The following is a 27954-nucleotide window of genomic DNA, read 5'->3' as shown; positions in this document are numbered from 1 at the left end:
TTTATAAATCAGTGCACCCACGATAGGGATCTCTTGAATTGCACCCTCCTGAGCCCAGAGTTGCTCGCTATCTGGAGAGCTTTTATGCGGATGCACTCTGCTGTTAGGTTTAGTGGCCTTGCATGCAGATCTCGGACAAATTCGGCGAGTAGTGTTTCCAGTTCAGGGTGCGCTGCAGGCAGTCCACGAAACGATCTTTTAATTTTTTTTTTTGCTGCGTGCTTCTTTTGTCTCCTCCAGTATAAGACACTCTTCTCGGATGCACAGAGTCCCAATTGTACCATCAGATTATTGTGCACTCCGGGATACTCAATACCTTTTTTATAAAAACCTATCGTAAACTTTCATCGACCATCTCTCCTTTCTGAAGGAAATAGAAAAAAAAGAAAACAGCAGACTGACAGTAAATAACCAACCTCTTTCTAACCTTTTTCCAGAGACGGAGTCGTACAGCAGCCTGTGTCGACCCTCGCCAAGCAGCACCTCTGCACGCCAGGGGCGTCGGGGCGATAGCGACCCCTGGGCTGACCATGGCCAGTGGATCCTCGATCCACCGCCAAACTTTGGCGGTGGTGCGCCCCCTTGCTTCTCGCTGAGCTATGGGGGTGTTCGGAGCGGATGTGGTGGGGGTAGCACGCCGACGTCCGACAGCCGAAATGACTTTCGCTCCCTGCCGCTCAGCGTTGCACAGGAGCGCAAGCTGTATCATTCAACGGTGGGTGCAGCGAGATTTTGTTGGGCTTGCTTAGCATCAAGAAACTGACACATTTGTAGATTACATCAACATTTAATGCGCACTCACTACTAATGCATCCTTGATTGCTAACATGTGTCCTGAAATCCATGCCTCATGATCTTCTTAAGTCCTGGCCCTTAAATATAGACTCACATGCTTATTTCATCGTCAGAAGGAAAAGAAAATGTGACTTATTTTTACTTGTGGTTCAATTGGAAGGTCATTCCTGGGTGCTTCTTCGGAGCATCAAAAGTTATTGAATGATCTAAATGAGCTGTTAGAGAAACGAAGTTTGTTGCTTGTTTTTCGAGAATTTACAGCTGGCTTCTGTGCAACTTTTTTAGCTGCTGTCAGGACGCTCAGAACAGCATAAATCAGTGGTGCACGAAAACATTCACGAGCTTGGATATCATCTGGCAAGGTTATACAATACGAAGACGGAAGGGACACAGACGAGCGCAGACTCCAACTTTCAATACAGTCGATTCTCATTAATTCGAATATGCTTAATTCGAACTTCCAGTTAATTCGAACTCACGATGAGATCCCATCAAAGCTGTGTGTATTCCAATGGGTGAAAACGCCCGGTAATTCAAACGCCCAAGCACTTCCGACGGTTAATTCGAACATACCGCGCTCCGAAAATGCTCTCAACACCCTGCCCAATCTCGCAGCGGCACCTCCATGCAGTGGCGCATGTGCATTGAGCTAACAGACGAGGGGAAAGTTTCAGAAGACACGTTTATCTTGCAGCGAATCAATTTCGCATGCAGCTCGCAAAGCATTTCTACTTCGGCTTCAGCATTCTCCTGGCAAGAGAAGTTGCGGCCAGAAATGTCTAGCGTCGACACTTTCTAAAGACGATGACAACGACTGCGCTGCGGATGCAGCGTGGCACCTGCGATAGCTCAACACTGCGCGCGAAGGAAATGAAAAGGAAAGAAAAGGCTGCGGTGGAATGTTTGCTCTCTCTCAAAAGCCGATCTGTAACGCAGCTGTGCCACGCTTCTCCCTTTTCCGTCCCTGCCACGTAAAGACCCTTCTCCTTTCAATGCTGCGCGCGAAGAGAGAGAGGAAAAAAAAAAGGAAAGCTGTTGCTGGGTTGAAGGAATGTGTAGTTGAAGGAAAGAAAAAAAGCACTATCTTCTGCAACTCTTGCCCCTTGCGGGAGCACGGCTCTGCGCCTTGAGAGGGGGGGGGGGGGTCTACCATGCGCTGGTGCCACGCTTCCCCCTTTCCCATCCCTGCCACGTAACTCTGAAAAAAAAAGCTGCCGTGGAGTGTTGGTTTTCTCTCAAATGCCGATCTGCTTCTCTCTGGGTGTAGACGCTCCTCCTTTCCAGTCACGTGCTGGTCATGCTGCGGCTGCGTCCGCTGCGCAGTCGTTGTCGTCGTCTTTAGAAAGTGTTGAGGCTGAACATTTCTGTGCGCAACTTCTCTTGCCAGGAGAATGCTGAAGCCGAAGTAGAAATGCTTTGCAAGCTGCGTGCGAAATTGATCCGCTGCAAGATAAACGTGTCTTCTGAAACTTTCCCCTCGTCTGTTAGCTCAATGCACATGCGCCACTGCATGGAGAGCCCTCTGTTTATTTGGCTTTCATTAATTCGAACAAACTTTCGAGATCTTCGAGTTCGAATTATAGAGATTAGAACTGTATTATGAACAATACTTAACATCATTTTTGCGCTTCTGAGAAGTTTCACGACTTGCAGCCCATCCAACCAGTGGGAACGTCAACGCGCACCGGTCTGCACGCCAGACCATCACATCTCCCGACCAGCTCAACGCCTGTGCATTATGCCAATTTCCCGCCGAGCCCTGTTGCAAGCTCCGAGCGGGACATCCCTGATGTTGTATCCCGACCCATCCTAGTGGCTGCCTCAGTGGCTACTTCCGGCTCTCTAAGTACCTCCACCTGTCGCCGAGGATGCGGTGAAGGCGACAGGTCGGCGGCAGTTGCGGCCGGTGTCAATGGTGGTTGCGCGCCGGCCTGGCTCTCAGCATCTCCTGGCAGCCCACGCCGGACTCACAGTGATCCCATCATCCATCTAGATGACGTTGATGAGGAGCAGGCGGATAATCCGGGCATCTGGACATACAGACCAAGGCGGGTTTCGTAGAACCATGAGTTCCTGATTGGTTGTAAATTTTGTGCAATATCACGATGGCGTTTTTATATTTAAATATAAAGTCCCATTAGCATCCCCACTTTCCCATCTTTCATTTTAGTGTTATCTTTTGTCTCTTCAAGATCTCTACTGTTTAGAAAAGTAACCTGCTGGCCATTTTAGGTCAATAACGTACCTGTCCAGCTTGACATATGTTTTGTTTATAGTTCTTGGCCTTACAGTGATTTGTTGAGGGCCTATTGTATTTACTTTGCAACTTCAAAATGGGGTAATGCAAATGCAAAGCTGCCAGACCTTTCTAAATAAAATTACAGCGCACCTCCACATTGATCGTAATTAATGACAAGCTGTATTTTCCTTTGTAAAGTGTTAAGTTTATTCTTGTTTAATTTTTTTAATGTTCATGTTATATTTTAGTAAGTACAAAAGTCGATGGGTGGAAGACTTGATCTAAGAGTGAAAAAACATGCATAGTTCAAACTAACAAAGTAGAGACAGTGCTAGCATTACGTCCAACTCTGTAGCACTTGTCTCATTTGTTCCATTCTTTGCGTGTGCCTTAGCAGTTTTTTTTTCCACACTTAGATCCTGTCTTCTTGGTCCTATTTTCAGCGTCTCTCATTTTGGTGCGAACATTGATGTCTCAGCCATAGCTGGAATGTTCCGTAGGGATTCTTAATCTAGATACAGTGCTGGTTTCTGTTATTGAAGCAGCCAGTTCACCGTGCGTAGTCTGATAAAAAGTGTAACTGGCTTGTCATCCAGGTCGAGCATGGTCGGTAGCAAGCAAGACCCTTCTGCAACATTGCGTGCACGAACAGTGATACCCGAAGAAATGAAAGCACTGCAGGAAATTAATGCCAAGGTAAGCTTCATCGTAAACGCATCAAGTTTTATTTAAATTTAATGTAACAGCTACCTTATTTAATGTGGTTACATCCTTTTCATGGTGTTATGCTGATTGGTTCGTGCTAACTGTAACTGGTGGGGCTTAGGTACTGCATGCAGACGTTCTGATAGTCAATTGAACAACCAACTAAACTAATTCAGATAATGAAAATAGTTTTAATTATCACAACTCTAGTTGTAAATTTCAGAACAAGTTCACAGAATCTATCTCATATTTTATTCATTCCTGCTTTTTGCTCAGGTAATTCTGTAACTGTGGTGTTGTGATGATTGGCTCAGGATCGCCATCATGAATCTGAAAGAACAGAGCACAAAGTACTACTTAAAAAAAAAAGAATAATTACACCATGAGACCTGCACCAAAATGTCAAAGTGGGCAAGTTTTGTATTCATTTTTGTTGAAGAAAACAAAGCTTGTTTTGCGTACGCTGTTTTCTACAAGAAATGATAACGTCAACCTCTTCCTCATGTTTGGGGAAAATTTCATGCACATGATTTTGTATTTGTGAGCCTCCACGAACCAGCTTTACGACGTAATTTGCAGGCTGATTCATGCATTGAATTTGTAGTCAAGTGTTTAGGCCTTGTTTCGGAGGGAACCAATAATTGGTTGATAGGACGAAAAGTTCTGTTGTAAAAAGGCCAAGTAAAAAAAATTGGCCCTGTATCTGCGTGTTTCACTGCAAATGTCGTCGAAAGACGATAGTCTTGCTTCTGGAGAAAGTGAATAAAACGTTTATTTGATGTTTTGGGCGAGTAAATCAGTGAATTGTATTCTGGAGGTGCTGCGTTAGAGTGCCTCGATGCGTGCAGCAGAAGCGAATGAGCGCATCGAGACACATGAGACATGAGCGTTATCTGGCAGTTATCTTCAAAAGTGAAGGATGGTGTGCGCCCCTGTTTCGGAGGCAATAAGGTGCAGAACTCAAAGCGACGGGCAGGTAACGCCATCGTGTCGTCTTAGCAAAGCGTGGGAAACACTTGCCCTTTTGTGCATATCGTTGCATTATCAGCGCAGTGTGATGAACGCTGCGGTCCTTAGAATTATTTATGTATGGCTTCTCTAGTATAAAGACACACATACAGAATATTGACGTGTTGTTATGGTGCCTTAGATATTCACAGTAATCGCTTTTTAATTGACAATCGTGCAAGAATGAATGCTGAAACTTGAGCAATATTGGTGGGGGCTGCAGGTGGGGTTGGATTTTGGCCGTTTCGAAAATCGTTTCGGCGGACAAACGGATGGACAGGCAGACAGACCAAAATTTTTGCGTCGAAGCACCCTAAGAAAGACTGTCGTCTTTAATAAACCCGCATACCAGAGCTTCAGTGGGAGCCGCATTGACACCTCTGTTGTACATTGGGGGGGGGGGGGGGGGGGGCGTAGAAGAGCCCGGTATTGTGAAAAATTACTCTAGATGCCCATATTTGCCATTGTAGAAGCACTAAGCTGGAGTTTTGATCTTCATTGGCTGAAATAGTTGTTAATAGTGTTAACTCACTGCTGCTGTACTATCCGCTCTAACAAATGTGTCATCATGCAGCTATGGAACCAGGTGCAGCACCTTCAATCGCAGCTGGAACTGCTGAGAAGGATTAAGTCGCCGGACAAGACTCCCTCCACCTCTCTGAACGGTGTCAGTTTCGCTGGTGCGTGGTGTGCCTTTACAGTCCTGTTTTTCTTTTTCCACTTTTTTTTAAAGCCATTTCAACTGTCTCTAGCTGGTTAGTGCAACACGTTGGCATGTGGAAAGATTTCTAAACACACTTACTAATATGAATCTGCCAGAGCAGCTCTTCAAAGAATGTGGTGTGTGCCCGAATGGACTCTCCTGCAGCAGCATTCGTTTTTTCCAGATAACAAGTGTTGTTTCAATGACATGTGGGATGTGTACAGAGTGATGCAGTTTTCAAAACACATTAGCTCAGCAGTTACCGTCATTTTCATGCACTGGTTCTCTTCAGGGCCAAAGTTATTTGTGCAGTTTTATCTAAGCAAGCCAAATAACACCATCAAGCTTGTCATGCTAGGGAACACTCCTGCAATACATATTGTTCTAAGTGTTTTGTGAACACGAGCGAAAGGCTGCTCAATTATTTGTAGTCAGTGGGTCATTGATAGTGGAAGCTAACACATCTTCTCGAGTAGTGAAATTGCATCTACATTGATAAAAAAACGAGATAGTTAAAAAAAAACTTTGATCTCTGCAGAACTTTTGGCCGACGTGTACTATGCACAGCGAGAACGGGATGACTCCATCAGCGAGCGGCTGGCAAGTGCCAATCAAAGCCTGGACCTGTACCAAAAAGAACTACAGAAGCTAGCAGAAGCAAGGTAAGGTCTCCCATCCTTTGCTGCTCCTCATTTTCTGACTGCAAATGCTATCTCCCGCGTCCAAACACAAACGAAACTATGTCACTTTTAGCAGTAATCCAGACTACGCTTACTGTGTCCGGTTTTCCGGTTGACGCTGTTAGTCGGATACAGTCGAACACAACTAAGAAGTCCTGGGAGGCTCCATCCGAATGAACGAAACATGGCAGCCAATTGCCTCCGCAACTAAAGAAATAGTGTTGCTCGTGTGCTCGAAAATGTTTTCCATACGCGGCGTCGATGGCGGTCTGGCTCACGACGTCAATCTGTAGTGGGCATTCATTTGTGCAGGCATTGTGTGAATCCACCTTTGAGGAGGTGGATGCTGCGGATCTCTAACGTTGCATCCGGCTATAAAAAAGATTGTCACAGGAGCGCTAGTACAGAAGATAACGTATGATGTTTCTCAATTTATCGTGAAACTGGACTTATCACAGCAGGTAAAATAGGAATAAGGCAAGCGCTTTGATTAATTTTCATCTGTATAGCTATGTATAACCTCTAGTGTGAAATAACATCAGGGATAAGTGCCACTTTACCCGAAATATTCACGATGTTTACTATTCAAGACTCTTTCTGTGTGTTTCCTAAATGTTCTGGCATGTTTTACATGAAATAAATCTTGGTGGAAATGTTGCCCGTCAGAGAGGCACCCATGTCAGGCATTTATTCGGAAATGTCACTGGAGCAGGCAAAATTGGCAACGGCAAAGTTGCTGAAAGCTGCTGGTTGTCTGTTGCTTGCATCTTCATGCAACAGTCAATCATCATTAATGAAGTGTGTATGTGCGTGTGTGTGTGCCGATGCCAAACTTCAAATGTAGGCTATTTTCCTCCTCCCCCTTCTGATGATCCATCCACAAGATTTGTATGATTCCTAAATATGAAAGGTTAAGAGGAATGAAAGTTTTGTTATCACAGTTTTCTGGGTACTGATGAAACTGGCATATTGCATGTCAATCTGTTTCCTTACAGGAGTGATGCATCAGATGGCTCAAGTGATGAGGAGAACTGCGACAATTTGGTGCTGAGCGTGAGTCAGGATGGTTGTTTCATCTTGTTTTTTCTGTTTGTTAGAGCTTTGATGACACTCGCTTAACAGAGTTGGTAAAACTGCAGCAAAATGGCTCCTACTTCAACATTTTTAAGTGGTCCTGTCCTTGCTTTCTAATGCTACCTTAGGTTCTTGTAGTTAGGTTAGTTTTAGCCATTAGTGTCCAGCTGTTTTGTGAAGCTGTTGTGTAAGTGTATGTTTTAGCTTCAGTGCTATATCATACAGATATAATGGCTGCTAGCAATGCAAAATGATAAGTTTTTTTACTGATAGACTGCGTTAAAGGGACTATCGATAGTATAACTGTCAGCGGTAATGTCAACAGTGCTGTGGTATGAAAAACCATTGATAGAATATGCGTTGCAGTAGTTTGTTATTGATGCTGCAATGAATAGTTTTGCAATTCTTCAGTAGTGACATTACCAGAAAGTTCTGAATAACTGACCTTTCATGACGCATGTTTTGTGAAATTGTAAAGTGGGAAGCATTGCCATGTTTTTGTGTCGCAACATGTAAAAGGCTGTATTTCATGTGGTTTGGCACTCTCGATGGGATGCTATTCTGTATAGTACTATTAATATTTATTGCTATACCTTAAAAGCCCTTTCAGACATCACTCAGGGGTGTGGTCAGCAACAGTAGCAGAGATAGAAAAAAATGCCAGTAAGGTGCAGTGTGACAATGATATGCAGTCCAAAATTTCACTTGCAAGTGAGTATTGGTCATAGTAGTAATCGCACTTTTAGCAACATTCTGAACTAAATTATAAAAACTTAACTATTGGTAAGAGATACAATTTCCTTTGGTAATTTATTTCAGTGATGCATTTCCTAAAGAAATGGCTAATGATAAACAAGCAAACAAGTCATTGCATGCAATCGTATCATTAGTGTGTTATTGACAGCATTGTTGATGGCATACTATTAGTAGTTTGATGAGTAGTCTGTGTATTGTAGATACAAACAAACCTCAATATATTGAATGCAGATAAAATGAAATATCGGGTGTAATGAAGTAAATGAAAAATAGTCTTGCAATAGAAACAATGTTAGAAGTAACCTTTTTAACGAAATTTTGGATATAACAAACTTAATTTTTTTTAAGATGCAACTTTGTTATAATGAAGTTTGAGTTTGAGTGTAGCTTGATAGTCAGTAGATTGATAATCACTAAACTGTTGGTAATATTGATAGATAGATCCCCGGCATCTCTGGTGGCTGCACGATTTTTTGTGCATTAATTGTTGCTCGCCTGTGGTACCATTATCGTTATTTTTTCTTTGCAGGGCCTCGACAAGATTCTGCAGGGCCTGGAGAGTAGTTGGGCACCAGCACGGGTGGCGCGGCACCAGGAGACCCTGCTGGCAACCGTGCAGCGTTTGCGCGACCACCGAGGCAAGAGGGCACGGCATCGACTGCGGGCTATTCAGGCTGAACGAGATGTCGCGCTTGAAAAGGTAACAAGCATCTGAAGCGGACAGTTGAGCTATCGGGTTTACTCGAAACGTAACGAAAGTTTTTTTTTTCCAGATTCTTGCTCTCTAAAGTCAATCCTTGTGTTACAATCAAATACCGAAGTAACTATTTCTTTTTTCCTGGACGCGAGAAAAAGTTTTCTTGCATTAGAATCATGGTCGTGTTAGGATAGACTAACTATGGTAGTTAGCTTTTCAACCACAAAAGCTAATTTCAGGAGCCACCAAGAGGCATTCTTAAAGCACTGTGTTGCAAATCAAGGGGACCTGCCATTTGAATTATTCCTTGCTTGATGGAGTCTAGAAAGACCTCAGAAAGAATTTGCGCTTCCGGTGTTTCAACAAGACATGTTTGTCTCGGTTTGCTACCTTTCCACGGTTGTGAGAGACCACATTGTTCGTCGTTGAGGGAGTAAGTGCCTCTCGGTGCCATCCTGTTCTCATGTCGTACTGTTGCTCAAAGCTGATTGTGCGTGTGCCTTTTCGTGTCCCCAATTTAAAGTTTTCTTTTGTTTTCTCGTTTGTTCAGTGCAAAGTTCTCGAGAAGGAAGTTCAGGAGCTGCACATGAAAGCCATCTGGAAGAGTGAGAACTGGGGATGCTCGAGCAATGTGAGCAACAACTTCCTTGTGTCTGTTATTCTCAGTAAAGCTTAGTAGTAAAACCTTTTTCATGTGCTTCTGCCGTGAGCCCGGCAGCAGTAAGCACAAAACAGTTTATGCACAGCAATTTTTGAGCAGAAATTTAAGTGTCCTGACATGTAGCTTAACGTGATTATGAGGCATGCTGTAGTGACAAACTACTGGTTAATTTTAACCATCTGGTGCTTATTAGGTGTACCTGAAGCAGCATGCGCTTGTTCCTCGCTTTTCAACCCATCAATATGCAGTCACTGTCGCTGGAAATTGAACTCTTGCCCTCGAATTGAACAGCCTCACACCTTACATGCCAAGCTACCACCGCGGGTGTCTATTAACAGGGTCTTGCTGTGTCACCTCAACTGTTGAACAGATGTCGTGACTATTGTCTTGTCTTGTTTGCCACGAAACAGGAATTTTTTTGCAGTCGTACTGTTGATGTGTAATATAATCTTTGCCTAGCCGGCCTGTAGCCTTCCAGATGTTGCTTCTGCGCCTGCGCGTTATCGTATTTACTCGATTCTGCTGCGCCCTCGATTGTAACGGCCACCCGGTTGCAATGACGAAAAAAAAAAAAGTAAGACATTGATTGCGACGCGCACCCATTTTTCTCGTTGACCCGCACGATCACACCACTCGAAAAAACGACTCCTTTCGGGAGCGTCTTCTATTTAACTATGAGGTATGGGGGAAGCTTTTGCCCATCTGACGCATAACACAGCATTGCCGTCACTGTAGTTTTACCGTGGACCGATGTCAGCACGCGAACTTGCTTCGCCCCCATCTTCTCGACGGCTGTGGTGCCAGGCATGTCGAAGTAAAGAGGCGTCTGATCGGCATTCTTGATTTGCCCAAGCAGGTAGCCGTTGTTGTGCCGCAAGTTCAGGACGAACCTCTGAAAACTGTGAAGCTTTTCATCGTACTCCTCTGGAAACTTTTCGCATATGCCCGTTCGCCTTGGGAGGGAAAAGCCTTTCCTCTTCATAAAGTTAGTTAGCCAGCATCTGCTCGCTTTAAACTGGCTCCGCATTAGACCTTTTTCTAAGGCTAACTGCATGGCCCGCACTTGGAGCAGTTCTGTCGTCACGGGCCGCTGTGCCGCTCGCTGCTCAAGCACATACTCGCCGCGCAGCTCTTCAATTTGCGGAAACCGGCCCTGCTGTGGTCCACTGAAGCCTTTGCGTGAAGCTTTGCTGTCGACAATCTCCTGCCTTTGTTTCCGCCAGTCCCGCACGCACGTTTCGAGAACTCCGAACGACCGCGATGCGGCCCGATTTCCGTCCGTTTCTGCACACGCGATGACTTTTCTTTTAAAAGTGGCATCGTGGTGCACTCGAGTTTTTGGAGTCGGCCCTTCCATGCCGTCATGGCTAATGCACTACAAGATGACGAACTCCTCAGCACACATACGAAGTGCCACACATGGGAAACACATAGGCAGAAATGGCCGACGCGCCATGCCGACGTACGTAGGGGGCGGCCATTTTGGAAATGCCGAAGGCAATAGATTGACCGTATTCATTGTTTTTTTCGTACTCGATTCCAATGCGCATGCGATTTATGAACTCGCTTAACCGGAAAAAAGGTGCGCGTTAGATTCGAGTAATTACGTTAGTACCAGCACATATATTCTGCGTGTCATGCATTTTTAATTGAAGTTGTTAGCTGCACATGTGGTGTGTGCTTCTGTGTATCTGTTTTGTCTTTGTGCGCTACATCACGATAATTAGCTAGCACAAACTAGCCCAGGAACAAGTCCTTCTGTAGTTTTTCTCTCTGTTTTTTTCCTAATCGCAGCTAGAATTTCAACAAGTTGTTTGCTCTGTAATAGACACTGTCATCACTGACATATTGTTATTGCGATCTGGAACATAAAATGGTAGGCACTGTACATTCATTACTCCAGAGCTGAAGATTTCAACCATTGGAGGGCATAACGTCACTTTTGCATATAGTCAGCTTATTTCTTTTGTGGTGCTCTTTCAGTCCTGGACAAGGAACGAGACACTATTGGTTAGTTAACCTTTTTTCTTTTGCAGGATGCTGTGCAGCAGGCGACCAACGAGAGAAACGCTGCGCTCGGCCGGCTTCACGAGCTCCAAGAGAGCCTCGCTGCACAAGGAAATAACGGGTATGCAGCGGGAGGGTTGCCTCACTCACGTTGCATTGTCTGTAGAGTAGGCCTGTGAGAATGTTTGACAACTTGGAATGTTCAAGCGAATATTACAGTATTCAAATTAACTTCGACACAAATATAAGTTCCAAGTATTGAAGTATTTGAAGTGAACAAATAGACATGGAGAAAGCTGTATGCAAGTTTTTGTAAACATGGTTTCAGTGCAGTGAAGGCGTGCTGTGCTGTGAGTGCACCTATCCAGGAAAAATCTGCACCGCCGCAAAGCCTCACTTCAGTGATAAGGGGGGACGTGGCAACAGAAATGGTAAATTTGGTCAAAATGTTCAGTTTTTCATTTTATTTACTTTTTTTTGCCATTTTGAGACCATGTTTTATGCCATGGCGAATATTAGACCAAAATAAGTAGTAGAAGTTCAGAAAAAAAAAAGCGTTCTAGTAGTGTGTTGTTATAAAGAACTATGGCAAAATTGAGCTTTAGAACATGCAAATCTGCAGCTTTCCCTCAGCACAGTGCCATCGTATTTGCATCATCGTAAAGAGCACAGATCGGCGCTCAAAATAGCCACAGAGCTGCATTTCTACAATAGAACATAAAGCCAGCTTCCTTCAGAGTTCAATTTTCTTAGAATCTAACTCTATTTTCTCTGAGCTCCATTTTTTCCGCTTTAACTTTTTTGAGCAGCTGCTGTCAATCATCCCCGTGCCATTTCACAATAAACGAAGATATAGTCATTCTGTTTTCTTCACTTAGATCCTGAGACAATTGTGGGTGCCGTAATGCTGTCCCATTGAGTTCATGTCATACAGGTTTTTATAATTGACTTTTTGTAAAATATTTTAACAAGACAGTATGTACAGGACTTTTCAAAAAAACTTTTGGTGTGCCTGTTTGAATATTAAAAAATAAACTGATAACGTTATGGTACAAAAAAATAGAGCTCAGAGAAAATGGAGTTAAATTCTAAGAAAATTGAACTCAGAAGGAAGCTGGCTTTATGTTCTATTGTAGAAACGCAGCTCTGTGGCTATTTTGAGCGCCGATCTGTGCTCTTTACGATGATGCAAATATGGTGGCACTGTGCTGAGGGAAAGCTGCAGATTTGCATGTTCTAAAGCTCAATTTTGCCATAGTTCTTTATAACAACACACTACTAGAACGCTTTTTTTTTTCTGAACTTCTACTACTTATTTTGGTCTAATATTCGCCATGGCATAAAACATGGTCTCAAAATGGCAAAAAAAGTAAATAAAACAAAAAACTGAACATTTTGACCAAATTTACCATTTCTATTGCATATCATACAGATTTTTATAATTGACTTTTTGTAAAATATGTTAACAAAACAGTATGTACAGGACTTTTCAAAAAAAATTTTGGTGTGCCTGTTTGAATATTAAAAAATAAACCGATAGCGTTATGGCACAAGATGGGCCCTCGTGATTATCATTATGCAAAAATCTTGGCGAATTTATTTCGAACTGATTATTTAATTGTGGGGTGACAATGATAGCCATTATGTCGAACTGATTATTTAATTTTGGGGTGACAATGATAGCCTACTAAGTGTTGTGTAATTCAAGAACAATATTAGATAGCTCAGAACCATTTTTTATGATGTCACCACAACAAATCACATCTGCATGCCATATGTCGTCATTTCATCTGCGTAAATAGTAATAATCCTCATTGCTATGTCCCCCTCTAAAGGAACACGTTAACCTCACATTAATTCAGCATTTGTTTAGTAAAATATTTTTTTTCTGGCTTTTGTGCTCTAAGTATATTATTTTTTACAACGTCACATATTTTACTGGTTTATTTGCATTCTGCCCAAAGTCAAATCCTGCTACTATTCAAAGTTTCTTCCACTTCTATTTGGACTAAGAATTATGACATTTGTGCTTGCCTTGTTTCAAATAAAAAGAAATATTGTGCAGGCTAGTTGGTTTGTGATAAAAATGATTTATTTATCTTCATAATACATGATATACCAATCGATGTATATATAATACATAACTAATGGTGTGTTCAAATTCTCTCTCATATCTTTACCCTGACATATCGTTTTGCATTACATTTTAGTGCGCAGTATTACGGCCTCGCATGCTTTGAGATGATAAGGGCAATCAAGGGCACTCAACGTTGCTTGCTTTTAAAAAAACTTTTCCCATTTTTTGCTCAACAAATATTCCCCGAAGAGTGGGGGCCAGTCACAGCCTTTTGTAAGATGCACTTCATTGCCTCATATTCACTTATGCATCCATTGCAGAGCTCCCTGTTTCTTTTTGTTTTTCTTTTGGACTCGACTACAAAAGTGGTGGGGGGCTACTGTAAGACTTGCTCCCCCCCACCTCAATTCCTTCTCGGCCTTTACTGAAGAACTCTGCACGCACCTATGCTCATATCTATTGTACGTGAACTCGAATTTACCATATCATAAGGAACATGCCTTTTTTTTTTCTAAGCGCTAGTTACACCTCTCTCTGTTTTTGGACCTTCATCTTTACTCTTATTCTTTACGCAGCGATCGAGGCACCGCTGATGGAGTGAAGATATCAACGGAAGCGCAAACAGACTTTATTGGGGTTCAAGACGGCATCGATCTGGCTGCAAGCTCATGCTTGCAGGAGCTCAAAGAGGAAGTCAGCCGGATCAGCCAACGTCTCGACGAAGAGGCTGCGTCACGGCAAAATGCCGAGATGAAATGTCAGAGGTGACGACTGCTGTTCTGTTTCCTACTTACGTTGTGCCTTGAGTTAAACAAACCTACCGTTGCGGCTTTCTATCAGTTTGCATTTGCTAAAAGTTCTTGCTATAGGATCCTCCTAGGGCAGCACCGTAAAAGTGCCTCTCAAGAACAGTACGTCTTTATAAGTGCGGTACGCTTAGTTTTGCGTTCCTTTGTATCTTTACAGGTTGGAAGAACTGGTGAACGGCTTCCAGAAACGCCTCATTGGGCTGAACAACAGCTTCTGACGACGTTGAATCATGTGACTAATGGTGCTTTCTACCGTTGCAGCATTCACCCCTTGAAAGACAGCTTTGTAGGCACTGGGGAAAGGTCAACATTCCAAGCAAATTGTTCTTTCTTTTTGTTTCCTGGTACACAGCTAGCCTGTGTTTCCACAGATTTTATTTGTAACAGATACTCTAAAGTGTAGTGGTTGTTGCATAGAGGTTATTAAAAGTAAAGCAGAGTGCATTATTTTTCTTTTTTGAAACTCTGTTGGTTAGTATTCTCCAGTGTGCTATATTTGTTAAATGTACAATCAGAAGTTACAGACATTCTGCACTTATTTTGCTGATTATTCACTGCCAAAATTTTTCACTATCTTCAGGTGCCTTGCACACTTAGAGCAATACATATGTACTGTAACTATAGAAGCCTACTCTCCTCTCCAATTAACACCGATATTGTTTAAGGGGAACAAGTCCCTATGAGACATTATTGTAAAGCTGGAATGTTTGAAGAGGAAAGGGAATGGTGGGAGGAAAAGATTCCTGTGGTAATTCAGCTTGATTAAAGCGATGCTTGCCTGTGAGGCCTGCTCCTTGAATTTGCTTTGAGCTGTTGCAGTCTACAGATTTCTTGCTCATTATGATATTCTTTATTGGAAAGAAGTGCTGTAAAAAAGGAATTGATATTGGAAAGATGATTGACTGAGTTCTTCGAAGTTTTGCAATTGGTATGTTCACTAGACTAAAAAATAATTATTGCTACCGGCTGGCCCGCATTGCCTAGAAGTGTTGGCCAAAAGAGACAGCATTGTTGCATTGTCCTTCATAGCTTGCTAGACCTCACCTCCTATGCTGAGAATCCAGATACATGAAACAGTTCCTTATGTAACATGAAAGAAAAATTCCTTGCAGGTTGCTGATCAAATAGGCCTTTTGTTAGGCTTAGCTAAGCCTAACCTGCAGTATTGACTGGTTTACTCTGCCCATAAAATGGATTACTCGTCAGCTGGTGCCTATTGGGCCTATAGCATAGAATTTAGTTTAAACCAGCACCTAAATTTAGTTAGCACGAAGAGTTAGTTTGACCCAATAATGTAACTCATTGGTTACATCAGGTATTGTTGCACATAAATCTTGTGGTTGCTGTGGAGCGGAGAGGGGTTGTTTGCAACACTCTTCCTGAACTGATTCCTCATAAGTCAGTCAGTGCAGTCAGTGTCAGTTGTGTGTTGTGACACAAAAAGAGTTCAACTGGAATGCCTTTTCTTGGCAAGTGCATTTAATGCTCTGCACATTGTCTGCACAATGTGTGCACTTCTTAAGAGGAATGGCAGTGTGCAAATTTTGCACATTTCAACTGAACACCGAGTGCAGAGCAGCCTCAACTAACTTCAGGAAGCACAGGGAAGTTGGACAGACAAAGCAACAGTGTTTACATGTTCTGCAGCTCTCTGACAAGTGATAGGCCAGTTGCATGCACTAATGTGTAGTATGCTTATTGTATTATTGTACAAAAACAGCCCTTGAGAAAACTCACTGCAAATTGCAAGTGAAAATGCATGCAACAATGTAAGCATTTGACGAAGTGAAGAAAGTCTCCATAAACTCGAGTGTAGAACAAACATGTGTTAATGTCCATGGAATGAGTAAAAAGCAGTTATGTTACAGGACGCTTGAGTCTAGCACTTCTGTCCATCTTGTGGTAGAACTCTCTTCACTTCATTACAGGTTTTCTTACATGTTTCAGCTGTTCACTTCTACAGGACTAATGTTTCTTGCTTATTATTATACTACACTTAAACCTCGTTATAACAAAGTTGAAGGGAAGCCACAATTATTTCGTTGCATACATTATTTCGTTATATCGATTATAACAGTTTGTGGCAATGTATGCTCAGATGGGCGCTCACCTATAAGCATGCAAAGAAGGAAACCGCCTCGCAGCCCGATGTACCGCTACACAACCATGCGTGCGACGAAAAATAAACACAGTTGAATCTCATTAATTCGAACACGCTTAATTCGAACTTCTGGTTCATTCGAACTCACGCTGTGGACCCGTCAAAGTTACGTGTATTCCAATGGGCGAAAACGCCCTGTAATTCGAACGTGCAAGCACCCGTCAGTTAATTCGAGCGTACCGCACTCCGAAAACGCTCTCAGCACCATGTCCAATCCCGTGGCGGCACCTCTCAACTCTGTGCGCAAAGAAGGAAAGGAAGAAAAGGAAAGAAAAGACTGGCGAATTGTTTGCTCTCTCTCAAACGCCGATCTGCAATGCGCCTGTGCCATGCTTCTCCTTTTTTCGTCTCTGCACGTTGAGACCCTTCTCCTTTCAAGGCCATGCACGGAGAGAGAGAGGAAAAAAACAAAAACAAGAAAGCTGTCGCAGAGAGTAGACTCTTTCTCTAATGCTGATCTGCTTCTCTCCAGGTGGAGACGCTCGTCCTTTCTCGGTGCAGAGGGTAGCAGCAAAACCCCGCCGCGGTGGTCTAGTGGCGAAGGTACTTAGCTGCTGACTTGCATGTTGCGGAATATAATTCCGGCTGCGGCGGTTGCATTTTCAATGGAGGCGAAAATGTTGTAGGCCCGTGTGCTCAGATCTGGGTGCACATTAAAGAAACCCAGGTGGTCTAAATTCCCGGAGCCTTCCACTACGGTGTCTCTCATAATCATGTGGTGGTTTTTGGCACGTTAAACCTCGCATATCAATCAGGGTAGCAGTGGAGACGCAGTCGTTGCCGTCGTCTTTATAGAGTGTTGGCCCTGGACTTAGTTAGCCTCGCGCTACTATGCTTTGCAAATTGTGTGCGAAATCAATTGACTGACTTTTTGCAAGGCAAACGTGTGCAGACGCGCATCACCGATTACTTCAATGAATGACGGATGTCTTTTGAAGCTTCCCCATCGTGTGTTTTTAAATGAGAGGGATATCGCTTTGCACCGCGGCGCCGCTTCTCAGTCATGTGACCCGCTGAGCGCTTCCTCAATCCTCTCCGCTGGCTGTGTGAGAAAGACAGCTCTCTCGGCCGCGCGTGGCATAGCTGTAAGGTTGGCGCAGGAGTTTTGAAAGAGCCGCGCCGAACGAGCGTCAAACTCCACAGAAAACGATATACCTTACACGCAACAGTCGTTTTTTTTAATAGACTATTTGATAGACTAATTTAGTTTGTTATATTCATTTACCGGTCAATTTTACTTCAGTGAGGATTAAAATGCATGGTTCTCAATGGAGCTTTCAAGGGGAATTTTCTTTACATTGTTATATCCATTATTTCATTATATCCCGTTACATTATAACGAGGTTTGAGTGTATTTCCTGCCAATTGCTTCAAGTGTTGATGTGACAGCCGATTTCCTGCCATGCTCTCAGCACCCTCTTAGCTGCTGCATGTGATGGGGAACAAACTTGATAATATCATCCACACTGCATTCATCTTTCCGGCCGCCTGCTGATCGAAAATGTTCTTTTGTTGATGTAGAGACATTTTATGACGTGGCTTTTCTATGTATAAATTATTAATTATGGTAATGACATCCCCCACCCTCTTCTTCGGTGATTTAGTGCACAAGAGCTCAGGTAACATACTCACCACTTGTGAATAGTACAAAGCACGGCGGCTGGGCCGCCCTTGCCCTTCTGTAGACTCCCATGTGCAATAAGAAAGGTCGCGCAGCCGGTGCGCTGGTTAAGCACTTAAGCACGTAATGCAATCCCAGCAAGCGTAGGACATGTGCTTGCTGTGTGTGCACACTGTTAGGAAGGAAATGTTGGTGGACCACTGAAGTTGCGAGGAAGAAAAGCTTTCCAAGCTCCGAGTTTCACAAAAGCTCCGAAGTTAATGGATTATACTGGCTTACGCATCTTCAGATTGGAAAATGTTTCCAGAAAGAAACAATGCACAATGTTTTACACTTTGTCTTTTCCATTTTGGTGTCTGCATTGATTTTGTATCTATCAGTACAATTCAAATAGTTATTATAATACACATTTCTATCTGGAAAATCTAGGAGATATCTATATCTTTTTATGATCATAGGAAATGAATTAATTCAGTTGTTTTTGACAGTCTTGATATGGTGTGCTACGGGATGTACAGCTCAAGCCTCGAGGGTTGTGAGGTTAGCACCAACATTTATTTGTGCTTAGTTAGCGACTAACCAAACTGATGGTACCGCCTGTGGTGCATTGGGCAACTCCATTAGGTGTGAAACACCTTTAAAGATGAAGAACAAGTAAAAAATATACCTGCACATTGAATCTCGTTGCAATATTTTTCACTCAAATATTTTTTTACGATATGGACCTACTGTGTTTACTCGATTATGATGCATCCGCAATCGTAATGCAAGGGGCGACTTTTCAGCCTGTAAAAAAGAATATATCTATGTTGGTTAAACACAAGGCCCTGCCAGGTAAAATTATACTACGCATATTAGTGCAATATCACAGCCAGAAAAGTGCACTTTTCAGACAGTGAGATCGCTTCACCCATTTTTGTCAACGATCGAATGCCTGCCGTTTTCACCACCCACCGATCTCTGATTCGTCGCTAGTATTAAGTTGCCCAGCAGCTAAACAATTTCTGAGCTTTATTTCTGTCGAGATGACTTTCTGCGAGAGGCAGTCATCATACTCGGTGGGGCGTGTAGCCCGTACTCCGAAAAGAAGGAACATAAATTCCTGGTCAGTCTCATTACTGTACGCCAATGAAACCACCTACGCATCTGGAGCACTGCTCAAACTATAGTACCCAAACAAAAACTGTATGACTTATTTGGATTTGGACGCCTGTGCAAATACTGCCGGTATATATTGCAGAGCCACTAAAACTGGGGGTTTGCGCCCAAACATAGAGAGTGCATCTCAGTATTTCATTGACTTGTGTGCAGTTGGTGCATCAGGGTCCACTTCAAGCTACGAAATTTTTAAGAAAAATGTGTCACGGTTGAGTAAATACAATGATTTAAAGAACTGGCCTCCTCAGTGTGCAATTGTGGGGGCTAACTTTACTAAACCATCACGAGTCGCATCTCGTGAGCTGAATGACAGCCATGGTTGGAAAGCAATTTGGCGTGCTATTGAATTCCACATTTTACATTTTTGTACGTGACAACAGCAGCTTTCGGAAGTGCATGACAGTTTTTACGCTTTAAAAACAAAACAAGATGAACTAACGATGTGCAATATGGCCATTGTCGACATTATCACTACTTCCTTTTATGTTTAAATGTAAGGTGCTAATGCTGAGGGGATTATAGCTGCTGGCACCATCCTAACTGTGCGTTAACTACAAGAGATGAATTTAGTAACTTGGAATTGCAGGCTGTATGTGTGTGGGTACACTTAGACGCGTGTGCGCAGGCCATGATGCTGTGTGATTGAGCATGTTTATGTTCATTCTTCACGCGGCTTCATTGGTCCACGATATTTCATTCTCGGGGGTACACACATTGAGTTGTCTGATTTTTCGTCTTCTCATATGTGTAGATGTTTATTTATTTGTGACCACCTTGATATTGTGGTTCTGTGAGGTGCTTTAGTTTATCTCTTTCCTTTTTCATGCATATTTTTATGCACAGTCGTGATTTCATGACACAGTAGGGGTGAGAAGGCGATGGGAATGTGAAGTGTGTTTGTTGTCACCTTCGCGCTTTTCCCCTGCTTCGGAACGTGCAAGTGAACGGCCTAGGATCTTGTTGTGGACATCAGAAATGTAGGTAAACATGGTAGCTGCCGTAAACGACAACGCAGCTTTAGTAGCATTGTTGTGCTTTCAAAGGTTTGCCATGAGAAGAAACGTTGTGCCCTTGGTAGTGCTGTAGAAGGAAAATTTGTTGCAGTCATCGCTTACCCTGGGACCAAGTCATAATCAACACTGTTTTAGTGTTAAAAATGTGACCATTGTGAAGCCTAATGTAGACTGATTGTTTCTTAGAGCTTCTGCAGTATGCTGGCGACTTGGCAAATGAAAAGTGTTGACCTCACTGACCAATCACAGACAATAATTTTAGTGGGTTTTCAGCTCAGTTAACAATGTTGCACAGCAGCTGCTTTGGCATTCTTTTATGTTCCATTATATTCTTTCCATAGTGGCCTTGCCTTGGTTAAGCGAGCTTATGTCATCGTGAACTTGAATCTGAACAAGTTGTAAACAACTTGGACACGTTGTTGCCTTTCTATTCACCTATCTTTGTAACACTTATTTATCTTGATTTCCAAGCATACATTTTGAAACTGTACTCCACATTGGCATACCAATCACAGTGTGATTATGCGTAGCATGTATAAAACATGACTTGATGTTATGATGATGGTACGGCTGTTCAGCGGTGCTGCATTCTACAAGTTTTTGAAGCACAGATTTGTTCATATTGTTCTTAAGTAGCACTTAAGCATAATGTGTACCTTGATGCTGGAAGCCTTTTTGTTTTGACGATTGAGCTCTGCTGCACATTGTGTATGGTATTTGAAAGTGGCACCTGAGGCAGTGTCCAGAGTCAAGCAGGCTGATAGTGTGTGTTCACCTTAACATATCTCTTGCCACAGAAATCACGCTTGCCAGTTTATTGTGTATCTAGTAATACATACAGCTGATGCATCCGGCGTTGTGCCTTTTGCGACCCTCGTGCCACCAAAGCTCTGCCCACGTTGGCAAAGTGTCATCGCACCAGTGCCGGCAGCGGCTCGCTGTCTTTCCAGACGGCTGTCTAGGTGTTTCACTGTAAAACGGCACCGTGCCTTTGAATGCTCGAAAGTTTTAATCTACTACGACTGTTGGTGCCTGCTGGTGTTTCGCACCTTTCCAATGGCAATAACTTAAATGTGTACGTTATCTACATGCCGTCCCGGTGACAGATTTTGTGCGGGTGCTAGTTGCTAACAAAAACAAGTTTTAAAGCTCGTAGGTGCTCATAGGCTGACTTATTCAGCAATAATAAGTGATTGTGGTGTACTTCATGGCAAACGTCGCAAGGCTGTCGTCCTCGAACGATGATGTCTAAGTGCTGCAACGTCGGTCACATATTTTACGTGCATTTCCTGCTGAGGGGGTGTTATCTTCCTCACAATCTGCAGGTTGTGAGAAAGAACTTAGAAGCTTGTTCCTCGATGTCCACATGACGGTGCAGTTCTGCATTTACGAGGTGTCATGGTTAGGGTGATGAAAAGAGTACGAGGGAGTGGCCTTGATTGTGAAAGTTGCAGTGCTCGCTGCTCGAGTTGGTAGTTTTTGTGAGGACAGCCGTCGGTCTTGCCTTTGCTTTTCTCCCTCCACAGCCCTACTTGCTTGAAGCGAGGTTTCGAAAAATCTTTTCTGCTCCCTCACTGTTGTGCCTTCAATCAGAAAGTATTTTTTGCCATGATTACACTTTTAGGACTACCAATACCATAGCACTTCTCTGGCAGGCAGCAGGTCACTGCTCCAAGTCTGAATGTAAATGTGCTGCTGTAAATGTAAAGCTTCGTTGGAAAATCGCTGGAGCCTTTTTCATAAATATGTGAGCATTCAGACTAGAGCTAAAGATGAACATCATCAAAGGGGTCTGCGTGAACAGCATGCGAAAGCCTGTAAAAGCAGGCAAAATGTGTGTTAACCATGGAAGTAGCCACATTGTGCCACTTTCATGAGAAATGAAGCATTTTCAAAGCTCCCGTAGGGAAAAGTATGCAATCATATGAACCCTTTACTGCCTTAGGTAGCGAATTTGCGACATACCAAAAAAAAAAAAAAACTGCGAGCAAGCAAGTCAGGGAATGCGAGCCACCTTTAATGTCGGTTGTCAAGTACTCACGAGGAAAGTAGCTTTCACCATAAAAATCTAGCGCTGGCTTGTGTAATTTATTTTATGCTAGAACTAATTGTTTTGTAGTTGATGGTGGAGAGCGTGAAGCATGTGCAAGAGTGCTCACTTCATTGTTCTTTCTCGCCTGGCTGACGAAAGTTTTATATTCAATAATTTTGTTTATTTGGTGTGTACGCACTCAAGACGTCGCACATGACATTTTGCGTAGTTCTGAAATGCGTTTTTCATTGCAAGGTCTTCACTTTTGTGGCGTGTGGAGAATTGGCCACATACCTAAAAGTACTCATTAAAGGTGCACTTTAGATAATGTAACTGTGGAATTAATTAAAGGTTGCTATTTAAAGTGGGAAAATGAAAACAATTTCAATTTTTTTGGCAGTTGCATAAGTCAGGCATTAAAGGGGTAACTGAAAATTTGGGCTTTGAATTGCGGCACCTTATATATATTTGCTACACCGGTGGGTAGTTATAGTGTACCAAACATGATGCGTTGGGTTTAGCATAACTGCAATATTTCATAAATACTTATGCAATTATAATTGATGACACAAACTACAAATTTATTACCACCTGTCTCTAGAATTAGGCTTCTCCTTTTTAAATTGTGACAAGTGTAAGTATTCAAATAGGTATGAATGGCTGCCCCAAGGTAGCGTTTCCTGTATTTCGTCAGCATTCAAGTGTCAAGCAGCAATCGTAAATGCTTTCTTTTGATTTAACAAATACCGTCTGCATGTGCATATGCTTTTCATTGACGTGCCTTGACAATTCCTCGCATCAACTAAATTTGTGGCCGATGTTCTCAGCAACATTGGTGTGTTCACAACTCCAAAAAAAGATGCCTCTTTTTGTTTATACCAAGCAACACCTCGAGAGGTGTTTTCTGCGCTGTTGTGGCGATATCCCGCACCGTTTCGATTACAAGCAGCCACACATGCATCTACTGTAATGATTCTCAACTGTGACCATGTCTGCTACCAAGAAATGCCTCACACTACCACACTAACCTGTTCTGTCTACCTTTTATCAATTATGAAATGGATGAATGTGTTCCAATGTGTGTTCTCAGGACTAATGGGGTTTAGTTTTTTTGTTTATTTTTCTGTACCAGCTGTTTTTGTAGACACTCCGCTCAAGGAAAGCACTTCATTCAAAGGCTTATTCTGCAGTGCAGTATTATTACGAATTCTCCCAACTGCAAATGTCCCTGTGAATGGTGCTGCGTATCATTGTGATCGTTAACACACAGTGTATTTTGTGTAGGTTCCATGTGATGCACAAAGTATTTTTTTAGCTTGTATGAAGAAGTTTTGTATGATGTGTTTTGTCTGTTTTTTTGCTTGTTACGCAATAAGTATTTTAGGCTCATAAAATACAAACTGCAAAAACCTCACCCTGTCTGTTTTCTCATTACCAACTTCGTATTGCAATGTGCCTACAATGCACAGATTGGTGCACACTGGGTAAGTTATCTTTCATGCATAATACACTCAAGCCTCATTATAAGGAACTCGCATCTGCCACAAAAATACTTTGTTGTATTCAAAAATTCATTATAAACAATTATCCATGACACAATGGCAAATCTATTGGTCACTTCATTATAACTGGTAGTTCATTATATATTGGAATTTGTTATATCAAGGTGTGAGTGGGTGGGTATTTATTTGTTAATCTTCTTGTGCTCCTTCCTTAATTTTTAGTGCTTTATTTTGTGACGTGCAGAAGATCGCAATTGATTTTATGAAAGGAGGTTTAAAATGTTAATCGGGGAAGCGTTGAAAGTTCAGTGTCTGTCTGCAATTGAGAAAAAAAGACTATCATCACCATTGTGAACAGGTACACTCTGTCTTCACCGTCTGCTTTGCTAACAGAACAAGCGCACAAATTTTCTTTGGTGCATGATTCTGATAATTCTTATGGGTGAGAGAACAGGCACAGAGAGAAAGAGAGAAATTCTTGGTAAAAAAAACTTTAAAAGAGGCGAGATTTTGAACCAATGTATCCACGATAAGAAGAGTATCTTGATTACTCTGCTATATAGGCATGCTTCCAAATCAAAGTCTTGTATAGTATAGTGAGAGCAGGGGTGTGTGAAATGGGAGTGAGTGTGTGATGCGATATTGAGGGCGAGGAGGAATGAAAAGGGAGAGTAAAGTTTGTAGAAAGGAAGATTGCATCGAAAGCAAAGGGAAGTTAGAAATATAAGAAAAGAATTGATATGATGGATATGTGGGGTTTAACGTCCCAAAACCACCATATGATTATGAGAAACGCCGTAGTGGAGGGCTCCAGAAATTTCGATTACCTGGGGTTCTTTAACGTGCACCCAAATCTGAGCACACGAGCCTACAACATTTCCGCCTTCACCGGAAATGCAGCCGCCGCAGCCGGGATTCGAACCCGTGACCTGCGGGTCAGCAGCCGAGTACCTTAGCCACTAGACTACCGCGGTGGGGCTATAAGAAAAGAAATGGAAGAAAGACAAAAAAAGATATAAGGAGCGAGAAACGGAAAGAGATGATGATAAAAGAAAACAAAACAAAGGAAGAAAAATGAACAAACAAGGAAGGCTGTCAATGTCCTTGTTCCTTTGGGCTTGGCACCACTGGTGTAAAGCTGTCCTAAACTTTCTTTGAGGCTCCTTGGGGGAGTTTGCTTTAAAACAAGTGGAAAACTAGGAAACTAGCTGGGAAACGCGAAAGGCAATATTTCGGTTAAAATCTGGAGAAAGTGCTTCCAAAAAGGAAATGAAAGCATTGAACACATCTCTACCTCAGAAGAGTTTATCGATTACGGCTTGAAGAAGTCGTTGCAGAGGTTTAGCTTTTCTCGGTTCTGCCGTAGCCTGACCCGTTTTATACACTTGCATGGCTTTGTAACCGTACAAATTCCGAAACACCTTGATGTACCTCCTTGGAACGTCTAGTACAATGATATTTTGTGCAACATGTGGGGCTGCAACGTTGCAGGGAAAATGTGAATGTTTCACGTTCCAACAAACTGAGTGTTTGCGAATTTTCGCCTGCTAGCTGTATATGCATGTATTCAAGTACATGTGGCACGTATCTGCGCTCAATTTTCAGGGAAATATAGCTTCTATGTCTTGCTGGTCAATTATTATGTAGGTATTTTCTCAAAATCCAATGGCTCCAAACCAGCCAAAGCGAGACATTTGGAACAACGCCGTGGCAATTTTTTTTTTTGGGGGGGGGGGGGGGGGTTGATTTCGTAGTGGGGGGGGGGGGCTTTTTAAAATGGTCATGCTTCGCTCGGCATAGCAAAAAAAAAAAAAAAAAATCAGGGTCCGGGGCACGGGCCCGATGTGGCATGGCTACGCCATTAATTCCTCCATGGAGGAAAGAAACATCTTTTTTTTTTCTCCGTGGATTCCTTCATGAAAACCATAGACAACGCCGAAAAAGAAGGCAATGACAATGCAGCCGCAGTTGAGTACGAAACTTTGTGACCGTCCTCCCATTTTTCGTTGTTGACTTTGGAACTTCGCGAGGAATTTTCAGGATCTCTTATTTGAAACGTATAACGCAATCATGCGCATTGTGGCTATCACTGGTAAGAAAGCCGGTGGACCAATTGATGTGAACAAAAACGAAAAAATTGCCTACTATGACAGTTGTCGTATATAAAAACCTGCTGGAGTGGAAGCCGCCTATGCTTACCCATGAAAGCGGGTGAAGCCGCGCCGAGCCGCCGGCGGCCATCTTCGCAGAGGCAAGAAACAGCCAAGTACAGCTGCGCTCGCGCTTATCTAAGCAGCAGGTGCAGTTTCTCGCGTCTTCAAAGCAATAAAAACAGTTGTGTGAGGTTGTAAGCATTTATTCTTTGCTTTTTGGTGGCGAAATGGCCTACGAAAACGCTTTGAGAAACTCGAAAATGGAAGAACACAATCACACAAACATTAAAAATATATGCGAACAGTATAGCCGAAACGAGCAGTGCGGGGAGACTTGTACCAGCCCCTTAGTGTTCGCTGGGATGGGAGGGCTTCGTTAAACTTGGATCGTACATACTCGTACGCGGCTGGACTAAAAATGCAAAGTCAGTGCAAATGCTCGCAGCTCAGGTGGGTACTTGCCCTTCTGCTCATTGCCCACCCTGCACAATAGTTGCTGAATGTCATCCGAGAAAACAAATGAAAACACATGCGAGCCTTCTTCTGACAAGAGTTTTCGCTCTCTGATTTCTTTGATGATTTCTTGGGCGGTTTCATTTCTCTTGACCAGCCTTCGTTTAGTTTGCTGCAGTGTTTTGACCTTCTTCTCCAACTGGGTTATCTCTTCTTCTGAGGAAAGGACCTTGTCTTTGTAGAACTGTTTGGTTGGCGAGTCTTCAGGAAAATATTCAGCTCCAGGCAGGTCGCACAACCCAGAACACTCAGGACCAAGCGGGGCCGGGAAATCTCGAGACTTGGGGTCGGGACGCTTCTGTTTGACCTGGGTTTGAAAGCATACGTTTTCTCAGACGAGCTAAAAAGGCAGCAAGCGCAAAAACTAAATGAAACCTCACACGTATAATGTGGGTACGATTAAGCTACACATTTTCTTTGAAGAAATAATAAATGTATTAAGTAACAAGCTTTTTCATAGTCGTGCACGAGACATTGTATGCCAGCAAAAAGGACATGCACCCGCTCTGGTATAACTTTCCATTCGCCGGATGTGCCTTTAAGTATTGAATTGTAACCACTGTCAGTATGCTGTAGATGTCAATAATGTTTCTGTAGTAAACATTTCTGTATGCCAATTCCTGCTTAAGACCTGGTAAACAGGTCAGTAGTAATAGATAAATAAATATCTTGATCACCAGTTAAGCCGAAGGTGAAGCAGTTACCATTACCGGTAACTTCACCTTCGCCGGTGGTGTCCGGTAACGCGGTAAACGGTAACGCAAACACGGTAACGATATGCTAAATCTACAGCTACTCCTCCACAGTACCGCCAATTCTCGGTACGCAAAAAATGCCACGTATACCCGCAACAACATTTCGTGGAACAAGTATTATGTAGCGGCCGTAACGCCACAAGCGTTATGCACGCTAAACATTCCGCTTCTCGTCCAACGATGTCAGTAATACCAGAGTCCACTCTGGTAATACTCACAGGTTTCTGCAGATGAGGCGGAAAAGCTGGAAACGACGTGGGCACACTTCCCACCCGCAGTCGCGTCGTTTGCCCAGTGTGGTCAAAGCACTCAGGAGTGAAATGTACAGAGCACAGGCGGTCTCCATCCTTAGCGCGCCACCCTTCACGGCGAACTGCCCGCTCCCAAAGACTCCGAACTTCTGCATTCTTTGGAAACCTGTCAAGAAATATACGACAATCAACTGCGGCACACGTACACACAATGCCATTTTGCTGCTCTTTCATGCGCGGGCCTGTAAGCAACTACGATGCCGCGAGTAGAACCGCGAGAAATGACCGCGAGTAGAACACGCTAAATTTCATGTACTTACAGGTGAAATGTGAGGCCACAACCTTTCTTCAGCCTGTTTGTGCATCCGTAGGCAACGCAAGAGGTAACCATTATCCAAGAGCAAGACTTGCACTCATTGAAAACTTTGAAGAGAACAGCGTGCACCAGCAACGAAGCGTGGAGGCGACACACCGGCAGCGCGCTTTCTGCCTCCGGCAAGATGGCTGCCGCTGGCGTCACCTGACGGGCGTCGCTTCCACTCCAGCAAGTTTTTATATCCTCCTTGGTGGTACCTCACGGGTGG

The 27954-nt window shown here is 43.1% G+C and overlaps 2 protein-coding genes across 2 annotated transcripts in view; one reads left to right on the top strand and one right to left on the bottom strand.

The window, feature by feature from the left end:
• The window catches only part of LOC119168450 (uncharacterized), a 32502-nt gene extending 17849 nt beyond the window's left edge, over nucleotides 1-14653 (top strand). Inside the window, exons 4-14 of the mRNA XM_075884674.1 lie at nucleotides 438-715; nucleotides 2449-2852; nucleotides 3631-3730; nucleotides 5322-5427; nucleotides 5989-6112; nucleotides 7126-7183; nucleotides 8490-8660; nucleotides 9208-9288; nucleotides 11355-11446; nucleotides 13978-14166; nucleotides 14369-14653. Of these exons, the coding sequence (XP_075740789.1) occupies nucleotides 438-715; nucleotides 2449-2852; nucleotides 3631-3730; nucleotides 5322-5427; nucleotides 5989-6112; nucleotides 7126-7183; nucleotides 8490-8660; nucleotides 9208-9288; nucleotides 11355-11446; nucleotides 13978-14166; nucleotides 14369-14429 (1664 nt within the window). The 3' untranslated portion in view covers nucleotides 14430-14653. The remainder of the gene's footprint in view (nucleotides 1-437; nucleotides 716-2448; nucleotides 2853-3630; nucleotides 3731-5321; nucleotides 5428-5988; nucleotides 6113-7125; nucleotides 7184-8489; nucleotides 8661-9207; nucleotides 9289-11354; nucleotides 11447-13977; nucleotides 14167-14368) is intronic.
• An 11395-nt stretch (nucleotides 14654-26048) lies between these two features.
• LOC142787039 (THAP domain-containing protein 1-like) lies at nucleotides 26049-27941 on the bottom strand. Its single transcript, XM_075884662.1, has 3 exons — nucleotides 27691-27941; nucleotides 27338-27536; nucleotides 26049-26671 (listed from the first exon to the last, which is right to left on the bottom strand). The coding sequence occupies exons 1-3, from the start codon at nucleotides 27759-27761 to the stop codon at nucleotides 26264-26266; spliced, it is 678 nt and encodes a 225-aa protein (XP_075740777.1). The 5' UTR covers nucleotides 27762-27941; the 3' UTR covers nucleotides 26049-26263.
• Nucleotides 27942-27954: the final 13 nt, after the last annotated feature.

The sequence above is a fragment of the Rhipicephalus microplus genome, unplaced genomic scaffold (assembly GCF_043290135.1).
Source record: "Rhipicephalus microplus isolate Deutch F79 unplaced genomic scaffold, USDA_Rmic scaffold_42, whole genome shotgun sequence".
Lineage (NCBI taxonomy): Eukaryota > Metazoa > Arthropoda > Arachnida > Ixodida > Ixodidae > Rhipicephalus > Rhipicephalus microplus.
The sequence above is the reverse complement of the archived record's forward strand: the minus strand, read 5'-3'. Positions and strand labels throughout refer to the sequence as shown.